Genomic DNA, 13951 nt, shown 5'->3' with positions numbered 1-13951 from the left:
CCAACCAAATTTTTTTTAAGTGGAGTGGCTTTTCTTAAGTTAAACCACTTAAAGGGTTTAACCTTACCTTACCAGACTTACGGTAAAACACAAACACATGAATAACTATTATAAATCTATTTTAAAATTAGTTCTAACGTTTTAAGATGAATCTGTATAAAGATTTTAAAACTTCACTTATTTATTTTTCTTTCTTCATAGTAGCAATGCTGCTGCATAGCATCGCTTATTATAACTGCATTTCTCGTTAAAACATTACTACACATTTCATTGGCTAATTAAAATTATTTGTATTGTTTGAACACAAGAGTTTGTCTAGAATTTAAATTAATCAAGGAAAATATATGGGTCAAAACTTTGGGTATCTTTTGTCTTAACCAATCAAACAGATAGATGTATTTCTGTACAGTATGTAAATGAAAAGCTAACAATTTGATATGGGTAAATCTAGAATGATATCTCACAACTAAATCAATCCCCAAACCTCTTATTTCCTCAATTTAAAGATAAAATTGAGATCTTGCTTCTGGTCTTTATTGTGTGAAAAAAAATTTATTTTAATTTCCATTTAAGCACCTCCCTTTCCCCTCCTTCCCATATAAAACAAAGTTTATCCCCGAATATCTAACTTCCATTCAAATTAAAATGTGCTTGTTCTTTAAGATCTGTTGAATGGCTGTAAAACTGATTTATAATTATCCATGTTCATTATATAGCAGATATCAGGAAGGGAGAGGACAACTGTGTCATACTCTTTCTTTTCCATAATATTTAGAGCCACCAAAACTTCATTTAAAAAAATAATATATAAAACTTTAAATTTTTACATTTTTTATATTTCAGCGTTGAATCTTGTCAGTCTGACATGTGCGAGGTGAAGCGGGACATGATCGCCATCAAACACGAGATTGACTCGGTGCAGCTGGTCAAGGACGAGATTGACGAGATCCGGGACTCTTTGGACAAGCTAGAGGCGGAGAGCCAACGTAGAAAAAATAAATTGTTAGAACAGGTAAAAACTAATTTGCCTCATTTCTAATTTGAGAAAAAGGAGAATATAATCGAATAAATTAATAAATATGGTCTATTGGAGTAATTTAAGCCAATTTGCGATTTTATACTTAAGGTCGCCAAAATTAAGTTTAAAGAAGGTGATTAGATCGATGGTCATATATGTTTAAAGCTGTAAAGTAATCATTTTTTTTAGAATAAATATACGTGGATATTATGACAAGAGAAAATTGTCGTCAATTTGCGTTCCAAACATGGATATTATCTATTGGTCAGTTCATTCATCCAGTAGGAGGAGGGATGTGTAAAGGGTGTGAGGTCGTTATTTTAGCCAGCTACAAGTTTCCTTTTATTTGAGTACATGATAATCTGATGTAAGGTCCAAGTAAAAATAAATCCATTAATGTAATTATTAATTGTTTCAGGGACTGACCTTCTTCCTGGTGTATAGTATATTTTCTGCAGTCCTTGGTATGCTTCAGTTTGGGTACAATACTGGTGTTATCAATGCCCCTGAACAGGTTAGACAATCTATTCAATATACATCTATTGGATTTAAATTTTCTTTTGCAGAGCAGCTTTAACAAGCTAAAACATTATTAAACATTTTTTTTAGATTTTTGATATATAAATACTGAATGTGACTTTTCTTAAAAACTTTTTTGATTTCTTGCAGTTTGTCTTTTCAAATTTTACAAATCCGTCGATAAAATACATAATTTGCTGCCTTTTTGTAAAAAAAACATAATTTGCCATTATTAAAATGACATCATTGTAAGATATTTTAAATAGCAAGGGAAAAAACTTTTAAATATCTTTTGTAAAAGAATTTTCTATTTTTATTATGTTTAAATGTCACTAATTCAGTTTGAAATGGAATTCTTGGAAATGACTTGTGGAAAAGGAAAAATAAAAGTGTTATACATAGGAAGAAGAATGAGAGAGAGAAAAAAATGGAAGCAGGGGGAAGAGGGGGGGGGGTAGAGAGGAAAAATAGAGAAAGAAAAATGAAGATATATGTTAAAACCTTTTATTTCTAGATTCAAATGTCAAAAAGATGGATTTAACTTCCTACACTGAATATTGTGGAAAAATTTATTATTTCCACAATGACCCAACTTCAACCCCCCCCCCCCCTCCTCCCTCTAATAAAAATTATATTATTTTTATTTACCCATTAGTAAGAATAAACATAAGTTTGAAAATCTTTGCTTGTAAAAGTTTTAACAATTTTTGGTTTTTTTTATTTCCGAAATAAATCTTTTTAAGTTTTTTAAAACACGGGAAAAGTCCGCTTGTACAGAATATTTATTGTACAAAATACATTACAGATTTAAGGTAATGAAATGTTTCATTTAACATTTAACTGGGCTGAGATATAGCCTAATACAAGCAGGCTACAATTCCCAAAATAAAAATGAAAGAATTACGAGGGGTTCAAGATTATGGATGTATATTAGAATATGATAAAATGAGAGAGATATGTCTATAAAGCATTGTAATTTGTAGATCATAAACCATATATACTTTTTGATTTAAAGTTAATCAAAAAAAGTAAAACTAGTCAAAAAATAAGAATGATTTAGTAATTTTAGGCAATAATTATTTTTTCCTAGTAAATGAAAGTCTTAAAAACCAGAAAAATACTTTAAAAATTATGTTTACACCCAAATTTTTTTATAATCATATAGTTTCAGAAAATATGTTCAAGATTTCGAGTTTGATTTATTTTGTGTCTTTGTGTGTGTATGTCTGTATATGTGTGTGTTTGTGTGTGTATGTCTGTATATGTGTGTGTTTGTGTGTGTATGTCTGTATATGTGTGTGTTTGTGTGTGTATGTCTGTATATGTGTGTGTTTGTGTGTGTATGTCTGTATATGTGTGTGTAAATAGGAATGAAATGACTTTCAAATCTTGTCTTTTGTCTCCATTTAAATATACATAAAAAGATTTATTTGACATATATTTTATCACATTTTAAGAACAAAATGTTAAAGAACTTCACACAGTTTTTCAAAAATGTATATACGCCTTTTTTAAACGAAAAAAAAACTAAGATTTTACTTGTACTCCTTAATCTTTCTTATCATCATCATCAGGCGCATCTCTCTTTTTGACTGTTGAGTCCAGAGAATACGGACACCTTGTTCCTCCATGAATTTCTTTTTTTGGCAAGTGTTTCAGCTTCTCCCCATGTTAATTCCAAATCAAAGAGGTCCTTTTCAGTGCTCCGCCTCCAGGTCATTTTTGGTTGTCCCCGTTTACGTTTACCAGTGGTGGGGTTCCATTTTAAGCACTTTTTTGGAAACCTATTTTGTTCCATTCTGAGCACATGTCCTAGCCACCTTAGTCTTTTATATTTCACTTCTGCTTCAATACTATTGCACTTCGTCTTAGCATGCAGCTCAATGTTTGATATTTTGTTTGGCCAGAATATTTTGCAAATTCTTCTTAGGCAGCTATTGTGAAATGCATTAAGTTGATTTGTTTCAGTTTTCACAGTTCTCCAGCATTCAGCTCCATAAAGAAGAACTGATTTCACATTACTGTTGTAAAGTCTGATTTTTGTTTTCAGAGCAAGTTTCTTTGAATTCCAAACGTTGTGTAGACTGTTAAAAGCAACCCTAGCCTTATCAATCCTGGTCTTAATATCAGCTTTTGAGCCATTTTCGTTGCTGATAACACTCCCCAGATAGGTGAATTTGTTGCTTTGTTTCAATTGTTCACCATTTATTGTTATATTTTGATCAGGGTTTGTAGGTATATTCATAATTTCGGTCTTCTTGACATTGACAAAGAGCCCGACTTGTCCTGCATATTTGACTAGTCTATCTGTTTTAGCTTGTAGATGTTTGATTGTTTCTGAAATCAGTGCCAGGTCATCAGCAAAGTCCAGATCCTCTAGGTGTCCTAGTATGCCCAGCTGGAGACCACGTTTTTTGTCCTCTGTGGTTTTCTTCATCACCCAGTCAATGACCAATATAAATAGAATAGGTGATAAAATGCATCCCTGTCTAACTCCAGTGCTTATTCTAAAGAAATCAGATGTCTTATTGTTTCCAACTGAAACACAGGCTTGGAAGTTGTCATAGAATTTAGTTATCATAATTATCATCTTTTCAGGTATACCATAACTTCTTAGTATTTTCCAAAGTGTTTGTCTGTGTATGGAGTCAAAGGCCTTAGAGAAATCAACAAAATTTACATGGAGTGGCTTGTTAAATTCAACACATTGTTCAATAACCGTCCTAAGGGTGAAAATTTGGTCAACACAGCCCTTTCCAGCACGGAATCCAGCTTGTTCTTCTCTTAGTTTATTGTCAATTTTCTCATCAATTCTGTTTAAAATAACTTTACATAGGACCTTGCTTGGGATAGAAAGCAGCATAATTCCTCTCCAATTATCACAATTGTTCAAATCTCCCTTCTTAGGTAGTTTTATGATTATACCTTTAGACCAGTCCGTTGGTATCTTTTCTTGCCTCCAAATTTTACCAAAGAGATCAGTTAGAGTCCTAGCAGAAAGATCTATGTCTGCCTTAAGCATTTCGGCAGTTATCAAGTCAGGTCCTGGTGCTTTGTCATTCTTTAGACTATGTATAGCAGCTTTAACTTCTTGAATAGTTGGTGGTCGTGTGTCTATGTCTATTTCATGTCCTGGTTCTGGTTCAGCAGTAATTTATGGTTCAGGTCTGTTCAACACTTCTTCAAAATGTGATTTCCACCTTTCAGCAACTTCTTTTTCTGTAGTGAGTAATTTACCATCTTTAGCCCTGATAGTTTCACCACTCTTTTTGCTATATTTGCCACTTAATTGCTTGGTTATGTTGTATACTGTTTTCATGTTACCAAAGTCAGCTGCTCTTTGAGCCTTTTCAGCCAGATTGTCAATGTAATCTCTCTTGTCTTTCCTTGTGCACTTTTTGACTTCTTTGTCTTTAGCAGTATATTCAGCTTTTAAATTGCTCATGTCAGCCAAATGTTGAGCATTATGGATTTTGTTTTTGAGCTTCTTTCTCTCTTCTATTTTGATCCATGTTTCTTCAGAGATCCAGTCCTTTTTCTCTGGTTTCTTGTGTCCTAGGATTTCCTTAGCAGTAGATTGAAAGTTTTCTTTAATTGAAGTCCATGTGATCTCAGTCTCGTCATTTAGGTCCTCTAAGACTTGAAATCTATTTCTGAGTTTTAAGACAAATTCATTCTTTATCACAGGGTCCTTTAATCTTGAAGAATCATATTGTCTACCAATCTCACTCTTTTTATCATGGCCAGTACGCTTCAGCTTTAATTTAATCTTACTGACAACTAGTTCATGGTCACTAAATATGTCGGCTCCTCTGTAACTCCTACAGTCTTGCATTGACTTGACCCATTTTCTATTGATCATAATGTGGTCAATCATGTTTCTTGTTTGTCCATCAGGCGTTGTCCAGGTATATTTGTGAATGTTTTTGTGTTGGAATAGTGTACCTCCTACAACCATATCATTATTTAAACAGAATTCAATTAAAAGTTCTCCATTTTCATTTCTTGTACCTATACCAAAGTGTCCCATTGCGTTCTCCACTCCAGTCCTGTCAGTTCCTACTTTAGCATTCATATCTCCAAGAACTAGGCACATGTCATGTTTGGGTACTGAGTTTCTGATTGATTGCAGTTGATCAGTTGATCAGTTGATTTGGTTGTAGTTTGTCCTTGTCCTGTCCATCTACATTCCGCAATTCCAAGTATTCCAATATTGTAACTTGTCATTTCTTTAACTACTTGGGCTGTTTTAGTTGACTCATACATTGTTCTAACATTCCAGGTTCCTATCTTACAGCTTTGCTTAGAACTTATTGGTCCTGTCATCAAGTTGATAGCTTCCTTTCGGATTTGACCATCATCTTTCATATTCTCAGTAAACTGAGCATCAGTTCCAACAGTTCTTGTTTCATGTACACCTCTGGCTGTGTGAAAGCCATAAGTGTTTGAGGTTCTGTGGGTGTTTTCGCTAACTGTTGGGATTTTTACAGGTAGGATAGTTAGTCCTACGCAAACCTTCCATATCCCTGGAAGGAAGGGTGACTGGTAAGGGGAGGGACGTCAATATCCCCCAGTACTTCAAGAAGTACCTCCTGCCCCTATCTTTCTTATTATACATTTTAATTGCGGATTTAACTAAGAATTATACTTCTTTTAAATAATGTTGGAATAAGGATGTTAATTTGAAGAGCGAGAATGTAAAATGGCAAAATAATTTTAACAAACAAATGTATTTCAGGTTATAGAGAAGTTTATACGAATGGCCCACCGCCGTCGCAACGAAGGAGAAAACATGACCTACGAACACTCAACATTCATGTACGCCATTGTTGTATCGATATTCGCCATTGGCGGCATGGTCGGCGGTTTTATCGGCGGCTGGATAGCCAACAAGTTTGGGCGGAAAGGCGGGTTGTTGATCAACAACGTGGTGGGCATTGCTGCCTCGTTGGCGATGGTGTTCTCCAAGCATATAACCTCCTACGAGCTGTTGATCGTCGGCAGATGTCTTATTGGTGTCAATTGTGGTAAGCATTATCATAAAATATTTTTTCGAGTTTCCTCCAAGTGCCTAGTATATTGGTAGTCTATTACTTTAGGTTAGGTTAAGTTAGGTTACATTGGGTTCTGGGTAGCCCCACAGTGTTAGTGCACTTCTTATTTTCTATTTACTTCAAAAAAAAGGGGGGGGGGGGGAGCTTAATGTTCGATAGTCACTTTAAGGGAAATCAACAATAGTTCATTATATACTTTAATATTTATTTGTAAGTGTCAGACTTAGTCTTAACCAATTCATACAGTTTTGATTCGCTGCGCTTTAAGATCATAAAATACAATGCATGTGTTTTCTTCACGGTTATGAAAATTCAATAATAATTTCAAGAATAAATTTTTATTTAAATGAAACTTAAATTATAGCCACATGTTGAAATCTCATAAAAATATCTTAAATGGTTTAATATTCAATCTTTCTTTAAATATTTATTCTTCTTTGATATATCAATGTAAATATTTAATGATAAGAACTTTTCCACAAAATATCACTAAGAATTGTCAAGTTTCTTAAAAGTTTTTTCATTATGGCTTCGAAACCGATTACTATCCGCTGGATTAGAACCGGTTCTCAGCCATACTGTAAATTATATATAGCATCGTATTACAGACAATTTTCCACAAATATTAGAATTTAATCATAAAATTTTATTAGCAAACTGGTTTTAATTTAATTAATTTTTCATTTTAATATCGGCGAAAGCTGTCTATAATAAAATGCAATAAATAATTCTAGTATTATTTTGCTTCCTATGAAACTTATATCATAATTGTGATGATATTACTTAATGTTTTTTTAGACTTTATGTTAAAGAATAAAAGAGGCCAAGGCTGACAAACTATCTACATATGAGTTCAGCCGCAATTCTTTTTGTTTACATTATAAATAATTTGTCAATAATATAACGTTATTCTAATTACAACACTATAGACATAATAAAAGCATACAGTTTCACAGGGATATGTGGCTTTTTTATATAATTTAAATTTTATAATTCCAATATTAATAATGAGATTAAAATTTATAATTCTAAGTAGACTAATACTCTAATATTAGAATTAATGTTTTATTTTTACTAGATTAAAACTTTGGTCAATCTTTTTTTTAGGTTTAAATACAAGTCTGGTCCCCATGTACATCTCAGAAATAGCCCCGTTGAACCTGCGCGGCGGTCTTGGAACCGTTAACCAGCTAGCTGTCACTGTCGGCCTGCTGACCGGCCAGGTGCTCGGCGTAGAGCCACTGCTCGGCACCGACGACGGCTGGCCCTACCTACTTGGCATCGCGCTATTCCCTTCAGTGCTGCAGCTCATCCTGTTGCCCGTGTGTCCCGAGTCCCCGCGCTACCTGCTCATCACGAAGGGTCAGGAGCAGGCGGCTCGCGACGCCCTGAAACGGCTGCGCAACACGCCTAACATTGAGGACGACATTGAAGAGATGCGCGCCGAGGAGATGGCCCAGCAGGCAGAGTCAAGGATCACCATGTTCGAGCTCCTGCGCTCGCCAACCCTGCGCATGCCGCTGCTCATCGCCATCGTGATGCAACTCTCCCAACAGCTTTCTGGTATTAATGCAGTCTTCTACTACTCGACCAACCTCTTCATTACGACGGGGCTGAGCGAGACGTCAGCCAAGTACGCCACCATAGGCATCGGCTCCGTCATGGTCCTCATGACGCTCATCTCAATTCCGCTGATGGACCGGAGCGGACGGCGGACGCTGCACTTGTATGGTCTCGGCGGCATGTTCATATTTTCAATTTTCATCACTATTTCATTTTTAGTTAAGGTAAAAAAATTGTTTTTATAAAATTTTCTTATAAGATTAATAACAAAAATAAGCCTTTAAACAATAGGATATTTAAAATTTATTTTAAAATATTAAACAGGACTGAAAAATATTATTTTGTAAAAAAAATTATCACCTTTTTATTATATGTTAGGTTATCCTTATAATAAAGTAACATTACGTCTGTCTGTTTGTATCGATGGATCTCTCTAACCGCTGAACCGATATGGTTCTCCTTTACAGAATAGCTTCTCATAGGTCCTGGGAAGGTTTATAATTATTTTGGGGAAGGGTACCACCACTCTCCATGGAGAAATCGCCCCTAGAAAAACTAATCCACCCTAGATATAAAAATGGGGGGATGGTCGACCCCCAATCCAAAAAAAATTAACTTTTTATTTTTAAAACTAAAATAGCAGGGGCGTAGCAGCTAGTATTCAATAATGTACTGATGATATGGCAAGTTCCCGTATCTATAACTGTCAGAATGTTTTTTTTTTTTGATCAAAATTGTGTTTATGTTTTTTTATACCCTTTATATTTTACTATTTTAGGAATTGGTCTCCTGGATATGGTGGTTGTCTGTGGTGTCCACTCTCTTTTATGTTGTCTTCTTTGCTGTTGGACCTGGCTCAATTCCATGGATGATCACCGCCGAGCTCTTCTCCCAGGGTCCGCGGCCAGCCGCCATGTCGGTGGCGGTCCTCATCAACTGGTGCGCCAACTTTGTGGTCGCTATTGGCTTCCCTACTATGCAGGTTAACATCCTTGTTAATACAGCTCAAATGGTATCTTGTTCGAGTCTGGACCACATCGCATCATACAAGAGACGTTAAAAAAGTAGGGGGGAATGCTTTGGCCAGCAAACACGCGTAACTCATTACCATTCACAGTAAGGAATTTCAGACAAAGGTCGTGTTATCAATAGAATGTGTTGGAGCTTACCACATGTTGATTAATCAAATGCTTGCTAAAGTCAAAGAAACACAAATTACAATTATTTTAGTCCGAAAAGTGTTTTGTTATTATCAGAAAACAAAAAAAAAACAATTTGATAATTCAATAAAACAATGATACCTACTTGAGTACCATATTCAATAATAATTTGATTTGATTTATTTCTTTATGATTCTTTGCAGCATATTCCCACTAGTATGGGTGTGAATAAATGACAATTAAAATGATTAATTACTAGCACAGAATGACTAATTACAGTTCTTCTTTATAAGCGAATAAAAATTGTCATAATCACAGTAGAAAAAAGGTTTTCCTGGGTAGGAATTCTGTTGTGAAAGCAATGTTAAACAAATATAGGAATCACCCCTAGCTAATTTCATGACAAAATCAAGATCATTTTAGAAAGCTAAAAGTTTTCGCTGCCGTTATTATAGGGCTAAATTTCTTTGTTTTGGTTGGGGGAGGGGGGAAGGGGTGATCGGTTAGAAATTTCCAACCGAAGAATACTGTTTAAAACTATAGTATGACCTTCTTTATATTATCTTTCAATTTTCAAATTGTTAAGTCTGGATTTTTTTAAAATCGGTGCTTTCACACAAAGTGCCTGTTGAAGCACTGATACTTCACACCCGCACATAAAATAAACGACCACAGATACTCAGTAATAAGAAAGCTAATAGATTTATGTGTCTATTTAAATTGTATAACAATATGTTAAAAGTATTTTATCATTTTGTAGGATCAATTGAACCTTGCATGAATAGAATAAACATTAATCTTCATTTGAGCAAATTTTCAATAAAAATTCTCAACGCGTTCCAAACATGGGTTTTCTTGGATTGAGAAAGACTTTCATTTATTTATTTATTTAATGTGTACATGTATTTAATGACTTTTAAAACAAGGGTATGAAACATAGCTGATTTACATAAGATTAAATTTTGTGTCAAATTAGTATGATATGTGTCTGTCTGTCTATACTAAAAATGGTGATTTTCAAAGGATTTTCTTTGTATACAGACATTAAAATTAATTTCCATATGTTCCATGGGGTTTGTATGTCAGTATATGAAAGAACCTGAAATTTAAAAACGGCCTGAAAACTGATTTTGTTTCTATGGAAGGTATGGATCCGATTTAAATCCTACGAACACCTAAGTAAAAACATTTGAAAAACTCGAGAAAATACATGTACAGAACAAATACTGTACAAAATCTGGTCCTGAATTTGCCTGTAATCCAATCCTAATTCTATTTTCTATTCAGACAATGCTAGAGAATTACACGTTCCTTCCGTTTTCGTGTTTCCTGGCAATATTCTGGGTCTTCACATACAACAAGGTTCCAGAAACTAAGAACAAAACATTTGATGAGATAGCTACGCTATTTAAAATTAGAAATAAACAAAAGTAAGTTTTTTTTAATTGGCGAAGCCATTTTATTATTGAATTTGTCTGTTCGACCATTTTAATGTTCTTGAAAGGAATATTCTTTACACTGCACTGGTAGCGGGTACTTTAAAGCTTTAGTTTCTTCACTGTTGTGCACCTATGTTGCATGAATTTGTAAAATTTTAAAACGCTTCGCACCCACCCTTGATAAATTTATATTGAAATTAATATCTAACAAAGCAAAGCTTCTTAACAATTTTGTTTTATCTTGACTACAGTAAAAACCAAACACACTAAAACTATCAATATACTTTAACATTAGTGGGGCTTGGGTGGGAAGGTTTCTGAGCTTGTATAGGCACATTAATGGGAACCGCCTATAATACTATTTGTACGTCCGTCCAGTACTAAGTATCATAACACTCTAGGAATCTGGTAAACTGTGTAAATAATTTCGCTCAACTGAATGATAATGGAGTACCGCAGCCCCAGATCCTGATGGAGGAAAAGAAACCTAAACCACAGAGTGAGTATTTTTAGCTTTACAATTTATATTTAACTGACCCTAGACCTATTTGTAGCCTAAAAAATTAATAAAATCTAAAATCTTAATTAAATAATTCTATCAAAACTATTATATTTTTTGGATACATTCAACAAAAAAATATTTATCTTTATCTGAATATTTAGAATTTATTGTTATTTATATTGATTATTAGAATTTTACACATTCATTTGTAGGTCCTCCACCTGGGACTCCAGGCTCCGCAATGGCCGCCCACCGCTCCCCATATCACTGCTCCGCCGAGTCACAGATCTCCTCCCCGCAATCTAGGTCCCACTCCCCGCGTTCACGTTCCCCCAGATCGCCGCGCACTCCCCGCTCACGTTCTCCGTGCAGCGCACGTTCTGCATCGCCGGGCTCGCCGCAGTCGCAGGCCTCCGAGGTGAGTCGGCAAGAGAGCTGTCACAGCCGCCAAAGTCGGGTGTCTAGGGTGACCGGCAAGACGAGTCGGTCACGCTCGGTCAGCCCGTCCACCCCGCGGATCGGAAATAATTGTATATCACCGCCCCTCTACCCTAGGAACTACCATTATAGTGGGCCAGAACCCCCTCCCCGCCAATTTTCCGGGCCCGAGCCGCCTCCAAGACAGTATCCTCCCCCGCCACAAATAGAGGCTAATAGGTTTCCACATTGATTATCTGTTTCATTCAAGTGAATGTTAGAAAAATTCAAAGACAACTATAATAAAAAATATAATCAACCCTATTGTTTTAAGAAAAATTATAATCGACTTAATAAGAGGAGGGGCGGGAATATTTCAATAAAAACATTTTTAAATTATTTTTTTTATAATTCTCCCTAAAATTTTATAAATAATTTGCTAAAATGATGTTATATGGACTTAAAAAATAATAAGATAATCAAAACTTGTATACATACATAAACATTAAACATAGCAAAAAATCTTTTAAAAATAAAACTTACTATTATATATACAATACTTTATCAATTATACTAAAGCATAAAACAAAAATAGAAGTGAAATCTTTAAGAAAAAAAACAATGCTATAAAATTTTGTAGGTGAAAAAAGTGATTTTAACATAAATCAATTCTTAAAAATCTTTAGGTTTTCGTTCAATGTCTTAATAGTGAAATTTGCTTTAATTAAGGTTATAAATTATCTACTTATGAAAAGATACTTTTATTTTAAAATGTTATAATATAAAAATGAAGACAAAATTTATAATCATGAAATTTAATGTAAATATGAAATTTAAGTAAAATATTTAATCAGCTAAAACCCTTTTTGTTTTGTAATTTATAAATAAATGTTAATGATATTTTCGAAATTTTAATTTGAAAATTTTAAATATTATTTTGTTTTTGTTAAATATCATTATAAACAAAATTTTTGGTTAAAATATATCATGTATAAAATCAATGTTAATTAAAGTGGTTCTTATTTTAATGTTGATATGATTATGCAACCTCAAAATTATTTTAGATATTATTTGAAAAATCTACTAAAATATTACATGTATTAAGATAATTTTAAATAAGAGTTAAAAACGGATCTAGTTGTTAAATAATACTACCATAGCCTCTTTTTTCTATAGCAACAAAACTTTAAAAATGTTTGGTACATTTTGAAACAGCTAAAACTTAAAATACAGCTTCTTATTAATATGTATTAAATTTTTCTTGATTTTGCAAAGCGTTTGATGTTCATAAATGGATAGAGAAAATAACTACAAATTGTGGTATTTTAATCTTCATAAACACTTCTTGATATGCATAAATTGTACCAAACTCTTTGTTTACATAGTTTGCATAGTTCGCACCCCCTTTGTTAAAAAAAATAAGAAAATATGAGGATATGCATTGAATTTCACAATTGATCCGAAAAATTTGTTAAAATGTAAAAATAATTTGTTTCCTTAATTAAAGAAAAACTTTTCAAAAATCCTTTAAAAATGGCTTCCCCTTTCAATTTGTGTGTTTAAAATAATAAAAATAGTTGTTAATTTGAATCATAATATCATTTTCTTCATAACCCATAATAATATAAGCATAAATTCCCTTACTTAACGTGTCCAATTATACCTTACTATGTAAAATTATAAAATAATGTATTATAAGAAATTAGTTAATAAACTTTAATAATTCCTAGACTTATTTAATTGTGTTGTTAAATGAATAACTCAATTTATTAAACCAGCCAAAGATTCATTAAATGTCCCCAAAGTTGCAAAGCCAAAGAAGAAAATATGAATATAAAACTTTGGGGACTAGTGTTAGTGTAATGAACAGGCGAATTTTCCTTTCCTTTATGGTTTATCGCAGTTTAACGCCAGAACCAATATTAGGGTGTCCCATAGTGTAGTAGTTAGCGCACTACGCTGTTGGGAGAAACCGAGTTTAAGTCCCCATATAGACTTTGCACTTGTTTCACAAATGCTGTCGCAATTAATCAGATTATGCTCACGCAACCTTACCTGAGATGCCCTAAGGTTGTAAGGAGGGAGATTTGTAGGAAGTTAGGATTCTACCAATCAAGCAGCTTTAACCATGCTTTCCCTCGTCCATGCTCCTCGTATGAGAGTGCAATTAATTAGGGTGGCTTAATATGGAATATCTGCCAAAACTCTAGGCCAGGGTGAAGTAATAATTGAGTAGCTTCCACTAGAATTGCGGGTCAGCTTGTTATGTAACATAGAAT

At 33.8% G+C, this 13951-nt stretch overlaps 1 protein-coding gene across 1 annotated transcript in view; it reads left to right on the top strand.

Annotated features, from left to right (window-relative positions):
• Positions 1 to 13407, top strand: part of Glut1 (Glucose transporter 1) — a 33679-nt gene extending 20272 nt beyond the window's left edge. Inside the window, exons 3-10 of the mRNA XM_080157769.1 lie at positions 844 to 1012; positions 1437 to 1532; positions 6276 to 6564; positions 7699 to 8378; positions 8933 to 9136; positions 10602 to 10744; positions 11155 to 11252; positions 11468 to 13407. Coding sequence (XP_080013895.1) covers positions 844 to 1012; positions 1437 to 1532; positions 6276 to 6564; positions 7699 to 8378; positions 8933 to 9136; positions 10602 to 10744; positions 11155 to 11252; positions 11468 to 11925 — 2137 coding nt within the window. The 3' untranslated portion in view covers positions 11926 to 13407. The remainder of the gene's footprint in view (positions 1 to 843; positions 1013 to 1436; positions 1533 to 6275; positions 6565 to 7698; positions 8379 to 8932; positions 9137 to 10601; positions 10745 to 11154; positions 11253 to 11467) is intronic.
• The last annotated feature ends 544 nt before the right edge of the window (positions 13408 to 13951 follow it).

Source organism: Acartia tonsa, chromosome 4 (assembly GCF_053477335.1).
Source record: "Acartia tonsa isolate MP-2025a chromosome 4, ASM5347733v1, whole genome shotgun sequence".
NCBI classification, from domain to species: domain Eukaryota; kingdom Metazoa; phylum Arthropoda; class Copepoda; order Calanoida; family Acartiidae; genus Acartia; species Acartia tonsa.
Note: the sequence above shows the minus strand (reverse complement) of the source record. Positions and strands in the feature narration are given on the sequence as shown.